The following is a 13,983-nucleotide window of genomic DNA, read 5'->3' as shown; positions in this document are numbered from 1 at the left end:
GGCAAGTGATATCGGCTACAATATTGCTTCAAGATACAATGATATCTGCTGAAAACGAAGGGCCTTTGAGAGTTGAGTATTTATGTTGCTGACTGCTTATCCCTTGCGCACGTACCAACTTTTGTGCTTTTCGATACGATGAAAGGGTTTGATAACGAGGGTATAGGAGATGCTGGCGGACGTGCAGAAAACGGTATTTGGTTAATGCGTTGAAATATTTTCTCCACGCAAGCATACTGCGTTTGCGGTAGTTGGGGTGATAATTTTGGTTCATTTCCTTAATCGGAAAAGAAGTTAAATTGCCAAAGATCGTACATAACTCATTGAACAATAGGAAATGTTGTGGCTTTTCAAATGAAAGACTCTTTTTCCTGTGTTTGGGGTATCGTCTTATGTACTTTTTTTTAGCTGCAAAAGACTTACAATTTTTTTTAATAAGCAAAATAAGTCCTTGGGAACGTTCTATTGCTTTTATTATGCTTCTTGTAGAAAGATATAAACTTATAGTTTTTTTTATCCCAAATTATAGTTTTTTTTTATTTTTAAGTTCAAATACTTAACGTAACAGATCAGTTTTTCAGACAAAAATGTACCATTGCTACATTCCAATTTTTTTTGCAAGTCCTTTCGCCTTCTACAACAAAATTGCCTTTGGATAGTAAACACGTAAAAGGTGTCATCGGTTCATTAAAAATAAGTGGATCGTTTTCTGCACTTTTTACATTTTTTGCTACAATGTTAAAGACACCACGCGCTATGTTCAATACTATTCCAACCCAAAAGGATTGTGTTTCATACAGGACCAAGTGTGATATAAAATGTTTCAAATAGTAGAGGCAAAGAAAAATGCACACATACATGCTTGCCGTGCATTTCACCCGTTCGGAGATCGTCAAGCCATACATGGTGAACCTGCCGTTAGCTGGACAGAGCCTCATACTGGCAAGAAAGCGTTGCAGAAATCCTTTGGCACAGGGTAATCCATCCGTTACGGACCACCCTAAAAAGCTGTCTGTTCCGAATGGCATTATCTTATGGCTGTCATACATTCGCTGTGCGGGAAATGTAACTACCAGGAGGTTATAGATCACCGAAAGAGAGTTTTCCCCAGTCTTCCAACCTTCCCGCATCCCCAGCTCCTGCCACTGTCCAGGAGCATTAACGGATTTGGTGGTTTTAGATAAAGAAAAAGCACAAGAAAGGCGAAAGAATCGTGTGCATGACGTTGGCGTTAATGCGTGAGAGAACTAAAAAATGTGTACGTGATCGGAATGTTGAACCCGTAGGGTAGAGCGCGGTCGGTCGGTAATACCAGGAACAGTCATAAAATAGATTACATCCTGAATGTTACTGTTACCTGTCCGGAGGTTATTCTTTCGGGATTGTTCTTTCACGAGATGGGCTGAATATTTTTGGTGCGAAAAATATCGTCCTATCAGATGCATGCATCCCGATGGATGGTTCATGGCGGAAGAAATAAAGCATGACGGCTTTCGGGTTTTGATATTTCCACCCGGCCATATATCACCGGGCGGGAGAATAATTATTGTCCTACAGCGTGTGCTGAACTACACGCGTGAAAGCCTTTGTCAAGGTCTGCTAGATAATGCCTTCGGTCTCTAAGGACACACAGACACACAATGCACGAAAGTGGCAGGTGTTAGTAGCCGTGCAAGTGACGTGAATAATAAAGCGCGAACTGGAGCATCATTCCAATATTATGGGTCGATGGTAAAACCTTCGCAAAGCGCAAGAAAAGGCTCGTTAATCTCGTACGAAGCAAACTATTTTCCATCCAGCTATCTTCCGAAAGGACGTTTTCGGGTGGATAGAATATAACTTCGGCTAAAGCATGGGCATAAAATCGAGATCGCACCACTTAATCCCCTGCTTGCCAGAGCAGTCTGTTGCAGAACGCTGACAGAAGCAAGAAACTCCCGGTCTGTCATCACGAGACTTCCCGTAATGACTTTTGGAGTTAATCGTTTGTTTTTCCACGCCGCGTGCCAAACATTGGTACAGCCGCCGAGGCAGCAAGTGTTTACGGAACCGGTATTCGTTCACGCGCAAATTTCATTCGAACACAGTTCTACCATTCTGCCAACAGCCACTGCAACGAAGAAGATAAGTGTGCTTTCTTCAGTGGCCGTATGCGACGCCAAAGCTGGAGCTGGTTCGAGAAAGGCGTTCCTCGGGTGACGCCATTGCGAATGGCAGCTGGAGTCGTCTTGTCTCTTGCGATACGACTTCAAGTACGTACGTACCAAGGCTACCCATGTATGGTACTGTATGGCCGGTACGGCTTCACAAGTCGGAAATCGAACGACGATGTTTTGTACCGTAGCGTGTGCAGAAAACCCCCGGCACGTGCTGAACATTCCCCAAACGTATAAACCACGGAAGTGGAACTAGTGTAGAGGCATGTTGCATTAGTTCCTCATGGTGGTAGGTCGTGAACTGCTCGACAATACTTCACGTGTGTTGAAAAAGCGGGCCAACCGGTGTACGGTTGCCAGGACCCCTATGTTTAATATGTTCCATTTACCGGGAACTCACCCACCGAACTGAAGCACCAGGACGTTGAACTTTTCAATTCGATTTACTTTACAACAAACATATCTCACTAACTTTATCGTCCCTTCTCAGTCACTTTCTCTTCACTTTTCCGTACGGTGCCGTATATGTAGTTCTCATTGGCTGTATGCGCGGGGTACGTTAGTCTAGCAAAAGATCGTTAAAATAGGTCAAACATTCACTGTAATTACCTTTTTGCACTCTGTTGCATTTTTCATTGTTAGAAGTTTCTGTATTTTCGTGTAGCTGAGTTCGCGTTTGATGCTCTATGGTTTGTCAATTGTTTGTTTATTGTATTGTAGTGGTTTATTATTATCATTAGATTTTGAAGCTTATGTTTCTTTTATGTTTTGTCTTGTATTAATCTATCTTTAAGTATGATTTTTTATGATTGAATGTTTCTAAAAGTTTGCTTTATGTTTTTACTCAAGGATCCTAATTTACAAAAGCCTAGAAAAAGGTTCCATTTTAGCATTAAACCAACATCACCTTTAATTTAAACACAAAATGCTCATATATGTTCATTAGACGATACACTTTCTATTCGTGCGATAATTTATCGTTCACTGACCAATGAAATTTATGCTGCACGAATGCAAATTCGGTCGTCCAACCCTCATCCGTACTCTCGAGAGAGGTATTGCCCCCCGCAAATGCTTACACCGGTCATTTCGGTTTTCGGAAAATTCGGTGCTGAAAGCGGCCCCTTTTGCGTACGTTCCGAATGGGTCGAGAAAGAATATCGGTATCGGGCTGGGGATTACTTTTGGTAACGAGCGCTACTTTGGCAAATAATGGCAAATTCCCATCCCACAGCCACATTAACATTATCGATATCGAAGTACCCACCCGGACTCCCTCCGGAACACGTTCAAATAATAATAATAATAATAATATGAAGAGCACACGGTACGATTCGGTTGGCACAGCAGAATTCTGCCTCTTTTTTTGGGGGGTGGTTTATTTTCTCACCACCAAGCGTTCACCCATTTAGCGTGTTATCTATTTCTTCACCAGTAATTCACCTCTGCTTTCATTTCACAGCCGTGCGAGTTTCGTGATTACATGTTGGGCTGTATAGCAAAAAAAAACGATCCTTTGCTACATTTTCATCGACGCTGCTGATCATAATTTCATGATACCGTTCGTCCGTTGAAAGGATATCTTTTGCGACAAAAAAGGGGAGCGGCAAGGTGAAGGTCGATTCTCGCCAGTACAGGAACGGAATCGGTTGGGTTTTCGTCTTTATTACACGTTACGGTGTTTTTTTCCCCAAAATGCTAACAGCGAAAAAGGCTGTGTTAACGTAAAATCTTATTACATTTCAACTGCTTAGACAAGCAAGTTGAAAAAAAAGGTCCAACACCACCAGGTTGTACTTAAAAATAAACCAATGGCAATGAACCACCGAAACAAAAAATAAACTGCTCCGTTTGGAGATACTTTTTTACCTTCTTTTGGGGATAGCTATTGTTAGCTCACTTTCATCGTGGGATTTTTAAAGTCTTTTTGTCCGCTTTTTCAACATCTGGACGTAGGACAACATCTCGACAACACGGAAAAGGAGTCCGTGAAGCGATTTTTTTTAAACAGTGTCCAGAAGGTTAAAGCGGGAGAAATCTCTTCCGCAACTTAAGTTGATAAAAAAATTACGCTAAATCCAGTGAATGACCCACTAGCCCAATGTGGCCGATAATCGTAATGAAGGGACAATCTTTGAGGTGTGATACTAATAATTAATAATTATACATCGGGTAATTATACAGCGGGTAATAATTATACATCTTACCTTTCGGTTAACCGAGCTATATTTTAGACCAAAAGAAAAAAAAAAGGTGAACAATATATTGTTTGCATTGTTGGCACTTTTCCTGCCTGTGGTGAGTACACAAATACACACACCGGTTTTGTTGAATGATTCACTAAACGGTCGCATCATTCATTTAAAATGGAATGCTAACAGTCCTAACCGTGTCCTTACCGGTCCCGGACACGAAATCACCCATGACGCCTAATCTTTGGGGCCAGTGATTTGATTTCTTGATTTTCTCACCAAAACCAAAAGTCAAAGTCTCCATCCCATCCCACACCCACTGGAAAAGAGTCGCTTATCTTGCCGCCATTTAGTTTTGATCCCACTGCCATCTATTTTGATTGCCCAGCTCTCTCTCCTTCTCTCTCTCTCTCCCTCTCTGTTTATCTGTCTGTCTGTCTGTATCATTTACTCACCACCGTCATCGTCGCCAACGGGTCGCCCGGTGGCAGCCATCGTATCGTTTCAAGCATTTATTTATGTCCCAAGTGGCACCAAGTGGGTAGCCGGTGCGACGGGCGAGATGAGGGTACAGCAGTAATCTCTTTTCGAGGACATTCCTGTAATGATCCATTTCCTTCCCGTGGCGGGCCCTTGGCACGGTACAAGCCGAGCCGGACCATCGGTATCATTAACATGACGCAGTGAAGGACACCGGCACATTGTACTGGTGGCTGGTCCCGAGATGACAACCAACTGACATCACTGCCGGAGCTTCCGGAACGGCTTACCGCAGGCATGATGGTGGGTCCCTCCCCCAATTCCTTCATCTCCTCTCCTTCTCTTATATTGTCTATTGTTAAAGCTCACTTTTTGACACGAACCGCGCGTGTTGCTGTGTTTATGTGTGTGTGTGTATGTTCACGTTATTTAGGCCACCACCATCGGTATGCTTTCAGCTATCAGATTATGTCATTTCACGTCCACTTGTGTTCACGTCTAGGAAGCATACAAGAGACGAGATCGTGCGATGGAGAGGAGTCTAAAATAACTGGATTTCCGAACCATTTCGTTCATAATCTCCAAATTTATGATAATTGACCATTTTTAAGCACTGGACGCTTTTGGGGGGCCTCATAGGAAAGGGTTCCATAGGAATCCGGTTCCGTTTTTCGAAAGTTTGCTTCAAAAGGTGCGTTGATTGCTGGATAGATAAGAGGGAAGAGAGGACGCAAAAGGGGGTATAGAACGGAAGTCGTTATCGGTGCTGATTCAGGGATGTTCAGGGGGGTTTTTAGGTCGATGCATAGTAACATAGCAACTACGAGCAACTCAAATGGTCAAGAGCAACAATTGAAGCTGTTAATAAATATTTAATGAACATGCCTTTTGAAGTGGCCGCACCCGAACTGCACATTAATGGACAGAAATGGTAATGTGAAGCATTGCGTAGCTGATAAGATTAGTTAAGGTTCAATGGCGGAATACAAACGGTAATTTAGTAGTAAAAGTTTAAACACCACTTTGTGTAAAAGATGTTTTATATTTAAACACAATTTCCAAACATTACTAAACGTTAAACTATTTTCTTGGAACGCGGCAAACGTTCTAAAGTGTTCAGCTTAACCACGTAAAATACGATCACGTTCAAACTGTAAAAACAAATCGCAATCAAATTGCGACCAATGACACGCTAGTGTACACTTCACTAGCCTGTAGTGAACCGTTCCATGGCCACGGCAAATGAAACTGTATTTCGTGAGAAAACAAACCCGACCGAAGCGCAGCAAAACCCGACCCGGTCCTCACGTCTGTAATCAAATCATGCCAATTTTCTTCTTGCTCAATTTACAGTAATCCGCTTTTGGGGGTTTGTTGAGTGGGAAAAAAAAGGTTTGGCTCTCTCTCTGAAGGGGTTTCCCAGCGGGAAGTAGAACGTTCTACAAACGTTCTTCGCTGCAGCGGTTTTAGCGTGTGCTGTAAGGAAGGATACCCGGACAGCTTACGCCATCCGACAGATGTTTATGATCGTTGGCGAAGGACAACTGTCGGCATAAGAAACACAAAACGGACGTACAATTGCGTGCTTTCGGTAATGTGTGTGTCCGTGTGTTTGCAGTTGTCATATTTGCATCGATTATGAAAAGCTGTGGACACCATTACACCACGCATTCGGGGTTGAGTGTATGTACAGTTGAGATGAGAAAAGCTTTTTCTAACAAACATAAACATTGTTTATATAAATTTCGAGAAATGAAGTGAAGATGGCAAGGGAACTAGAGCACCGAGAGAGCTGGTTACGAAATGTATACAAGGAACAAACATTGTTTAGCCTTCCTAACATCGGATGCTTCCGAATGGAGCTCATCAGGCCTAGTGAGAGTCGTCACAAAAGTAAACATAAAGCACTAATTCCATGTGTTGTTCAATTTCACTGGTTGCAAGAACCCTTTCTTAGCTTGTCCGTCCTAATATGTCTTTTTACAGACTAACCTTTGTGTCAGAGACAAAGCATCAGATCTGGACAAATTATACAAACATCTCAATCGTCATCGTCAGCCGGTTGAAGTAGAGATATACAAGCTAGAAGAGAAATTGGAATGTTTTGCCATGCTAATGTTTTGTTGGCTTAAACATAAATATTGAATTATGTTATTATTATTTCACAACCATGAGGGAAGAGATAGAAACAGCTCAGATCGGTACGTTTATCGATAAGCTAGTGGAGAAATTCTTCTAATTCGCTTTAGGTTCATAAATTTTTTTTGTTTCTTATATGTTTTATTCTAGTATTCAAAAAGTAGGAAATTATTTTTTTTAAATTTAATTTACTATCGATGGAGACGCCTGGTGGCTGACAAAAAATGTTAACGTTTAACTCTATTCGAAGGATAAATAATAACGATCGATAAAATAATTTCATGCGTCTCTTAAGAGTGAGAAAAAGTGTATCTAAATTTAATACACACACAAAAAAGCTAAAAGTGTGTTATCTCTCTAACTTTTGCCAACATTTCCCCTGTTGCGATAATGCCAACCAAAACTAGGTAAGAAAAGTAAAATTGTGAATCTGAACAAAAAAACGTGGAATCTGGAAAAAAGATACACTTGATAAAACTTTCATCTGTGCCTCCGTTTGTTATCTGCAGCCCACCAAAAGATTAAGGTTATAATATGCACAAGGATTTCAGCACCATTTGCTAAACGGTGTTGGCCAGAAAAAGAAAAAAGAAAACAGGGAAAAAAGTAACGAGGCTCAGTTCTAAACCTACCCTGGATAATCGGGATAATCACATTCAGGCGAAGGCGAAGTGGGAAATTTTATCGCACAATGAGTACTGCCGGTGCGGTGCTAAAACCTCACGTACCAAACCGATAGAGCGCAACGAGTTATTCCTAACAGCACTTTATGCTCACACACACACACACATAAAAATACACACTGTAAACTCAAATACCGTAAATGCTGATGGCACGAGGAGAAAAAAAGGCTTCTTTCCTGTGTGTTTTTTCTCATGCGTCACCCATAGCCGGGGCCGGGGTTTGTTTGGTGAGAATTGTGTTGAAGAGTGCAAAAAAAGGATGGCAAAATTCATGTTTTGGGGACAGGGAAAAATACTCGTCTACTTATCCTTCCTTCCTGTGCGTATGATACACAGTATTTGACAGGTGTGTTCTACGCACCGGGCCTTTACCGTCACGTGCGTGTGCGATGATGCTAGGGGATGATAAAAATTCATCATTGAGAAACAAAAAAAAATATACAAAAAGCTCATCATACAGAGCAACAGTGACGATAGGAGCAGCTTGCGGGCTCATCATCACCACACCAGCCCCCAGGTTGGGTGATAAAACCCTTCGCTCGTTCGTTGGCTCGCAGCGCAATTGGGCCACAGAACAGATTGGCGTGAAGTGAAGTGTAAAGCGCGTCAAGCGCCCAGTGGACCCCGGGTTCATAAGGACAAATGGTACCCGGAAAGGATAAGGTAGAGCTAATACATCCAGTGTCGCCGATAGGGCTGCAGCCGAAAACTTGTTCATGTGCCCATGGTCGGTTCCCTTCACAGTTCCCAGGAGATAAGTTCCATACGATGAAGTTACGCCTGCTGTTGTGGCACTGCGATGTGGTAACTTTTTCGATGCCCTCGTTGAAATGGGGGGCTCATGCAATTTGGAGTTCTTAACAGTGCTCGGTTGGAACTGTCTTGAAAAAAAGGGGTGGCTCTCGCGCAATAGGACTCCAAAAGGGTGGCAGCACAAGCAGCCGCAGAGATAAGGACACAACAACAAGTCAACAGGAAACAGTAGCTTCTGGTGGCATCAAGTTGGTAACGAGCTTTCGGTTGCCATAACAACAACAACAGCCCGCCAGCCCGTCTGTCAGCAGGCGGTGCTTAACGAGCAGCGAAGTACTGCTTTGCCGCTGCTTTCCTTACTTGGAAACTCCAATGGAAAGTTTTGGTAGCTGGAAGCTCGAAAAGAAGTTCATCCTCTAGCTGTTCCTAGCGCCAAGACCTAGGAGCAACTGTCTCCGCACCGCGGATAGAGTCAAAAACGCATCAAAGCTTTCAACGCCCATACAAGTGTAATGCTAATGAGTGGTTTTTGCTTTGCATATTTCCTCCACATGGAATGCATTCCTCCGTAGAGAAAGTTACGCCGATGGTTACTTTTCGGCAAATTTAAACTTTCCATTCCAAGCACTCATTCTCATGCAGCAAGGGAAAGTTTTGATGGAACGACACACATTTGGAATGCACTTCTCTTGTGAGGTTCCTCTTTTCCATTCTCCTTTCGATGACTCGATGTTTCGAAACAACTAATGTTTACTTTCCGTTTTGGTCGTTGGATTTCATCTTATCATTATGATTACCATTGTGCAATTGATACTGTATCTAGATGCAAATGCAGTGGGTTATGTATGGCATCCATACAGTTGTGTGGCAAATGATAGGATACATTTTTTTTTCGTCTACAAAGCAACAGAAAGCTCGGATGCTGAATGCGCGGAAGTGAGCAAGTGAATGGAAGTTGAATCAAAGGGAATAATGCATAAGCTATCTTGAGGTATCGTGGAGAGGTTGGATTCCAAGATATGCCAAGAGATCAAGATATCGAGATGTTTCAAGAGACCATTCTCGAGAAAAGTAACACTATTCAACATTCACTTCATTCTTTTCATGTAATCAATGTTCATGGTTTAAGATCTTCTACTATTGGCTATCAGTATCACTTCTTTGGATGATTTTCTTCAAACTGTTCGAGCATTTTAACACTTATAAAGTAGGTTTTAAAGAACGACACGAGGGTTTCCTTTTTCTGTAGGAAGGGTAAAAAGTATCTACCTGTAGTTATCTCTTAATATACGTTCTAACAAGAAAATGCAGAAATTAAATATGATGATAAAAAAAACAAAAAAATAATACAAAGTTAATTCTTGGACGATGTTTCATGTTAAATACATTCGTAGGGCGCATTCGAACATTACAAAGCTTATCAATATAATCAAGCTTCTATCTGATTTATGTAGCACATCCGATATTAATTTCGAGAAGTTTTTGATCCTAAAGGTAATAAATTGTAGCTTGTTTTTTCAATGGAATTCAATCTACATTGAATATGTTTTAATTTACTTTCTACTTGGAATACAAAAAGTATTTCAATACATGTTTGGTTTCGTTCTGAATAGTTGTAAACGGAAATACTTAATTGCTATGAAACAAAATATCTCAAAAATTTTATTCATTCGCTATTTGCTGCTCAACATCAATACAATTTCCAGGAGGAAAATTTTCCGAAAACATACGATATATGTAAAGGAATCAATTAGTTAAACTTCAGTAATTAAACCGTTATCAAGGAGTTTTTTTTCTTCAAATTTACCCACATTTTGTGGACATGCGATAAAAAATGTTTGCAAAACAAAAGTTGTTTAGAAAACAAGTAAACCTTCCCGATATCCTTACGAACAATGTGCATTTGTAAAACTTTCGTCGCTTCTGGTGCAACTGCGTACCGAGAATCGAGCAGAATGCAATTAAAATGTTTCGCTTAATGTGCCGTGAGTCTCAAAAAGCATGTTGGTTGGCGTTACAGAAACGATCAACACATCGGCCAAAAACAAAACAAAAAAAAATCGAAAACAAACCATTTCTACGTGGATATATGAATTCGTAAAAAAGGCGGATGAGTGAGATGCATCAACTTTGTGAATAAATTTTCCCTCCTAGTGGAAAGTACTTGCTTTGCCACAAAAACCTCTTTACCTGACGAAAAGTTTTCGATTTGGTCCTATATGAGCTATGAGTTGAGCCCCTGGGTGTTGTTCGTTGCTGCAAGTGACACAAGCTTACATGCAGCGCGCAGTTTTTCATTAGTTAAATTGATGAATTCTGTCGGTATTCTGGGATTTTACATCCACTGGTACTCGATTTGTAAAGTTTTGCGAGGATGCTTCGCTAAGCATAGTAGCTCCTCTATATCATTTGGCAGCCATTTTTAATCACTTTTCCCTATTGGTTTCTTCCCCTCTTTCCACCCTAGTGTTATCCGACAAAATCACAACCATCGTCACATCCGCCACAGTTGCCCTCACAGCCGGCCGGCCAACAAAAGCTGACAGCGCAGACACCGAGCACGAATACACCCGCGGCCGCACCCTACCGGACCGACTATGAACTGTCCGGGTCGTACGTGTCGCTGGAGTGTCCTTCGCCGCCGGGTCCACCCGCTTGCGGACCCGAGGGCCGACGGGGCGATCCGCAGGCTCGCCTTGCCAACTACCTGCGCACGCTGTACAACGAGCTAGCCCTAAAGGAACCGGTGCTGCCGAGCTGGGTGCATCCGGTCGCACCCGGCGTACTCTGTCCGGCCCGGCTCGAGCCCGAGCTTCGGCTGCACATACACTCGCACGGCCTGAATGAGGCGATCGGTGTCGATCAGATCCTAACGCCGGTGCAAACGAAAGATGGTCCGTTCCTGGAGGCACCGCGCCGTGTGCTGGTCGAATGTCCACCGTGGGTGACTCGGGGCGCTCTTGCACTGCGCATACTGCACGGCTGGAGCCGTGAACCACCGTGGCCTCCGCGAGGTCAACCCGTAGCGCTGGCTCTGTTCCTACCGCTGGCCGAACTGCGCGGCACGATTGCCAACTACATCGGTAAGGAACTGTTGCCGCGGGGACCACCGAACCCGTTCGCGAGCGGGTTTGGCGGGTTCAGCGCGGCGTGGAACTCACTCGAGGCACTCAAGGGCAAACTGTTGATCGTGCTGGACGGGTACGATGTGCAGTGCAAAACGCGCAAAAGCAAAACCATGCCAAAGGACGTGATCGATCTGCTGGAGGGACGTCTCTTCCCGGAAGCTCGCGTAATACTGATCAGCGTGACGGCGTCCTGTACCGAGCTGCTACCGCTGATGCAGCGACATATCACCTTCGAGGGTCTGGTCTGGGGCCGTTCCGTGTCCCTGCTCGGCGGCGGCCAATGGGGAGCACCAACGCGGCTCATCGACACCGTACAATCGTGTCGACATCTGCGCAACATTGCGCGGACCACACTCGGCTGTTTGGCGATTGCGGCCATCTACGAATCGTCCGGCGGAGAGTTACCAACCGACGAGTTGGATGTGATTGCGTCAGTGTTTAACTGTGTTGCAGCCAACTCCTCCCACACCCAAGTCACCGAGCTCGGCCGATTAGCCTTGTTCTGTTTGAAAACGAAACGCTCGACGGTGACGTCGGCCGAGTTGAAGATGTACTGCTCCTCGCCGGAAACGAACATCGCCGGTTGTTTGGATCGGGCCCAACTGTTCGGCCGCACAGCCAAACGGAAGTCGGACCAGTACTACACCATCATCTGTCCCGGGTTGGCGGAGTTCCTCGCTGCGAACTATATCGTATCGCTGGCGAACCGGCCCGGCCTGTTGGCGGCAGAAATAGCTGGGTTAGCCGTGGGCGATGAGGTGGAACCGGAGATCCTGAAAGTGTTAAACTTCGCAATGGCACTGCTCGGAGCCCGCGCTCATCTGCTGCTGTCCAAGCTGACGCCACTCTGGCTGAGTCCGCAGACGATCTTCTCGCTAGCGCTGGCTGGCGGTGAAACGGAAGCGAACCTGACGGCACTCTGTGAGATGCTGGGCATTTCCAAATCGCCTCCAGTGCCGCCGCTCGAAGCGAAACCAATCTGGGTGTCGATCAAGTCAACGCTTTCCGAGCTGCAGGGTTGGGGGCTGGCGTTCAAGAGTCCGACGTGCACACTGAAGAACCTCGAGCTGGTGTACCAGATGGAAAAGAACCTTCTGCTAGAGTCGCGCAATGTGATGGACATCTTTCTGGACGCGCTGTCCAAGAACGAAAGCGTCACCACCCTGCGCATCACGTCACTGATCGAGAACGAGGTGCGCGATTCGGATATTAACTATCTGGCAAGTTGCATATCGAAAGCGCTGCTTAAACCACGACTGGAGAGCTTCGAACTGATCCTCACACTGCTGGAGGAGGATCCACCTATCCTGAAGCTACAGTCCGTGGTAACGGCGCTCTGTCGTACAATCCCGCGCCAACCGAAGCTGAGCAATCTTTCGCTCGATCTTGGACTCTGCACGTCCCAGCTGGTGCAGATCTGCGCAACGCTCGAGAAGTGTCCGCACGTGACCCGGCTCTCGTTGCCCCATTTGCGCTGTGAACGAGGCGCAGTTGGAGCGCTCGCCGCACTACTTACTGTGCGGCCACTATCCTACCTGGGGCTTCCCTCAAGCTGGGGTGCCCGAGACGATCCTCCATCATCCAGTGGGGTGAGCATGGGTTCCGGATCGGGCAGCAGTAGCGGTAATTCGGGACTCATCAAACAGTCCTCCCTGACCGGTGCTCCTTCGCCACGGTCATATCCGGCCGGTATCTTCTCGTCGTTGCCGCGCGGTGTTCTCAGCTCCACCGCCAACATGGGCCGCTCGGCTACACTGCCCCGCCAGCCGATGGAAGGTCCACCGGACAAGCGCAGCACGGACTCGGTCATATCGCGCACCTGGTACCCGACACCTGCCTGCGATGGAGGTCCGCACAATTCCGGTACACTGCACGAACTGTTGCTGGCCGCTCGCGATACCTATTCCCGGCTGCACGGGTTAGATCTGAGTAAAGCGCAACTCTCGCTCGAAGACTCAATGTGTCTCGGCGAGACGGTTCGTGTGTCGACGACGCTACACTCGATCAAGCTCGAGGGAGCGTCGCGGCTGAGCGAAATCCTACCGACCGTACTGGGTGCCAGTGAATCGCCCTGCCTGCAAATGATGAGCCTCGGGTCGCCTCGGATCGCACTCGAAGATGCCGCCGTCGGAATGTCCGCACGTGCCTTGGGCAGCTGCATCACGCTGCGGTTGCTCAGTCTGGACGGTTGGAGCTTCAGGATAGAGAACGTAGGAACGCTCGCTTCCGTGCGTGGATTCCTCTCGCTCACATCGATCCGCGAGCTCGGTCTCAACAATTGCCGGCTAAACATGTCGATGTTTAAGAGCGACGTACCGGTACAGTCCGGTGCGTATGAATGCCGTTCCGTAGTCAACCTAAAGCTTGCCGGTGCACAGGTAATCAACCGCTGTATGATACAGTCGTCCAATGGATCCATTGCTTACGTTCGTTGCTTGATTCACTTATTTGC

At 45.4% G+C, this 13,983-nt stretch overlaps 1 protein-coding gene across 3 annotated transcripts in view; it reads left to right on the top strand.

The window, feature by feature from the left end:
* Positions 1-13,983, top strand: part of LOC125774780 (uncharacterized) — a 105,281-nt gene that overhangs the window by 84,115 nt on the left and 7,183 nt on the right. For all 3 annotated transcript variants that reach the window (XM_049444999.1, XM_049444998.1, XM_049445000.1), the window contains one exon: positions 10,871-13,909. In XM_049444999.1, the coding sequence (XP_049300956.1) occupies positions 10,871-13,909 (3,039 nt within the window). The remainder of the gene's footprint in view (positions 1-10,870; positions 13,910-13,983) is intronic.

Source organism: Anopheles funestus, chromosome 2RL (genome assembly GCF_943734845.2).
Source record: "Anopheles funestus chromosome 2RL, idAnoFuneDA-416_04, whole genome shotgun sequence".
Lineage (NCBI taxonomy): Eukaryota > Metazoa > Arthropoda > Insecta > Diptera > Culicidae > Anopheles > Anopheles funestus.
Note: the sequence above shows the minus strand (reverse complement) of the source record. Positions and strands in the feature narration are given on the sequence as shown.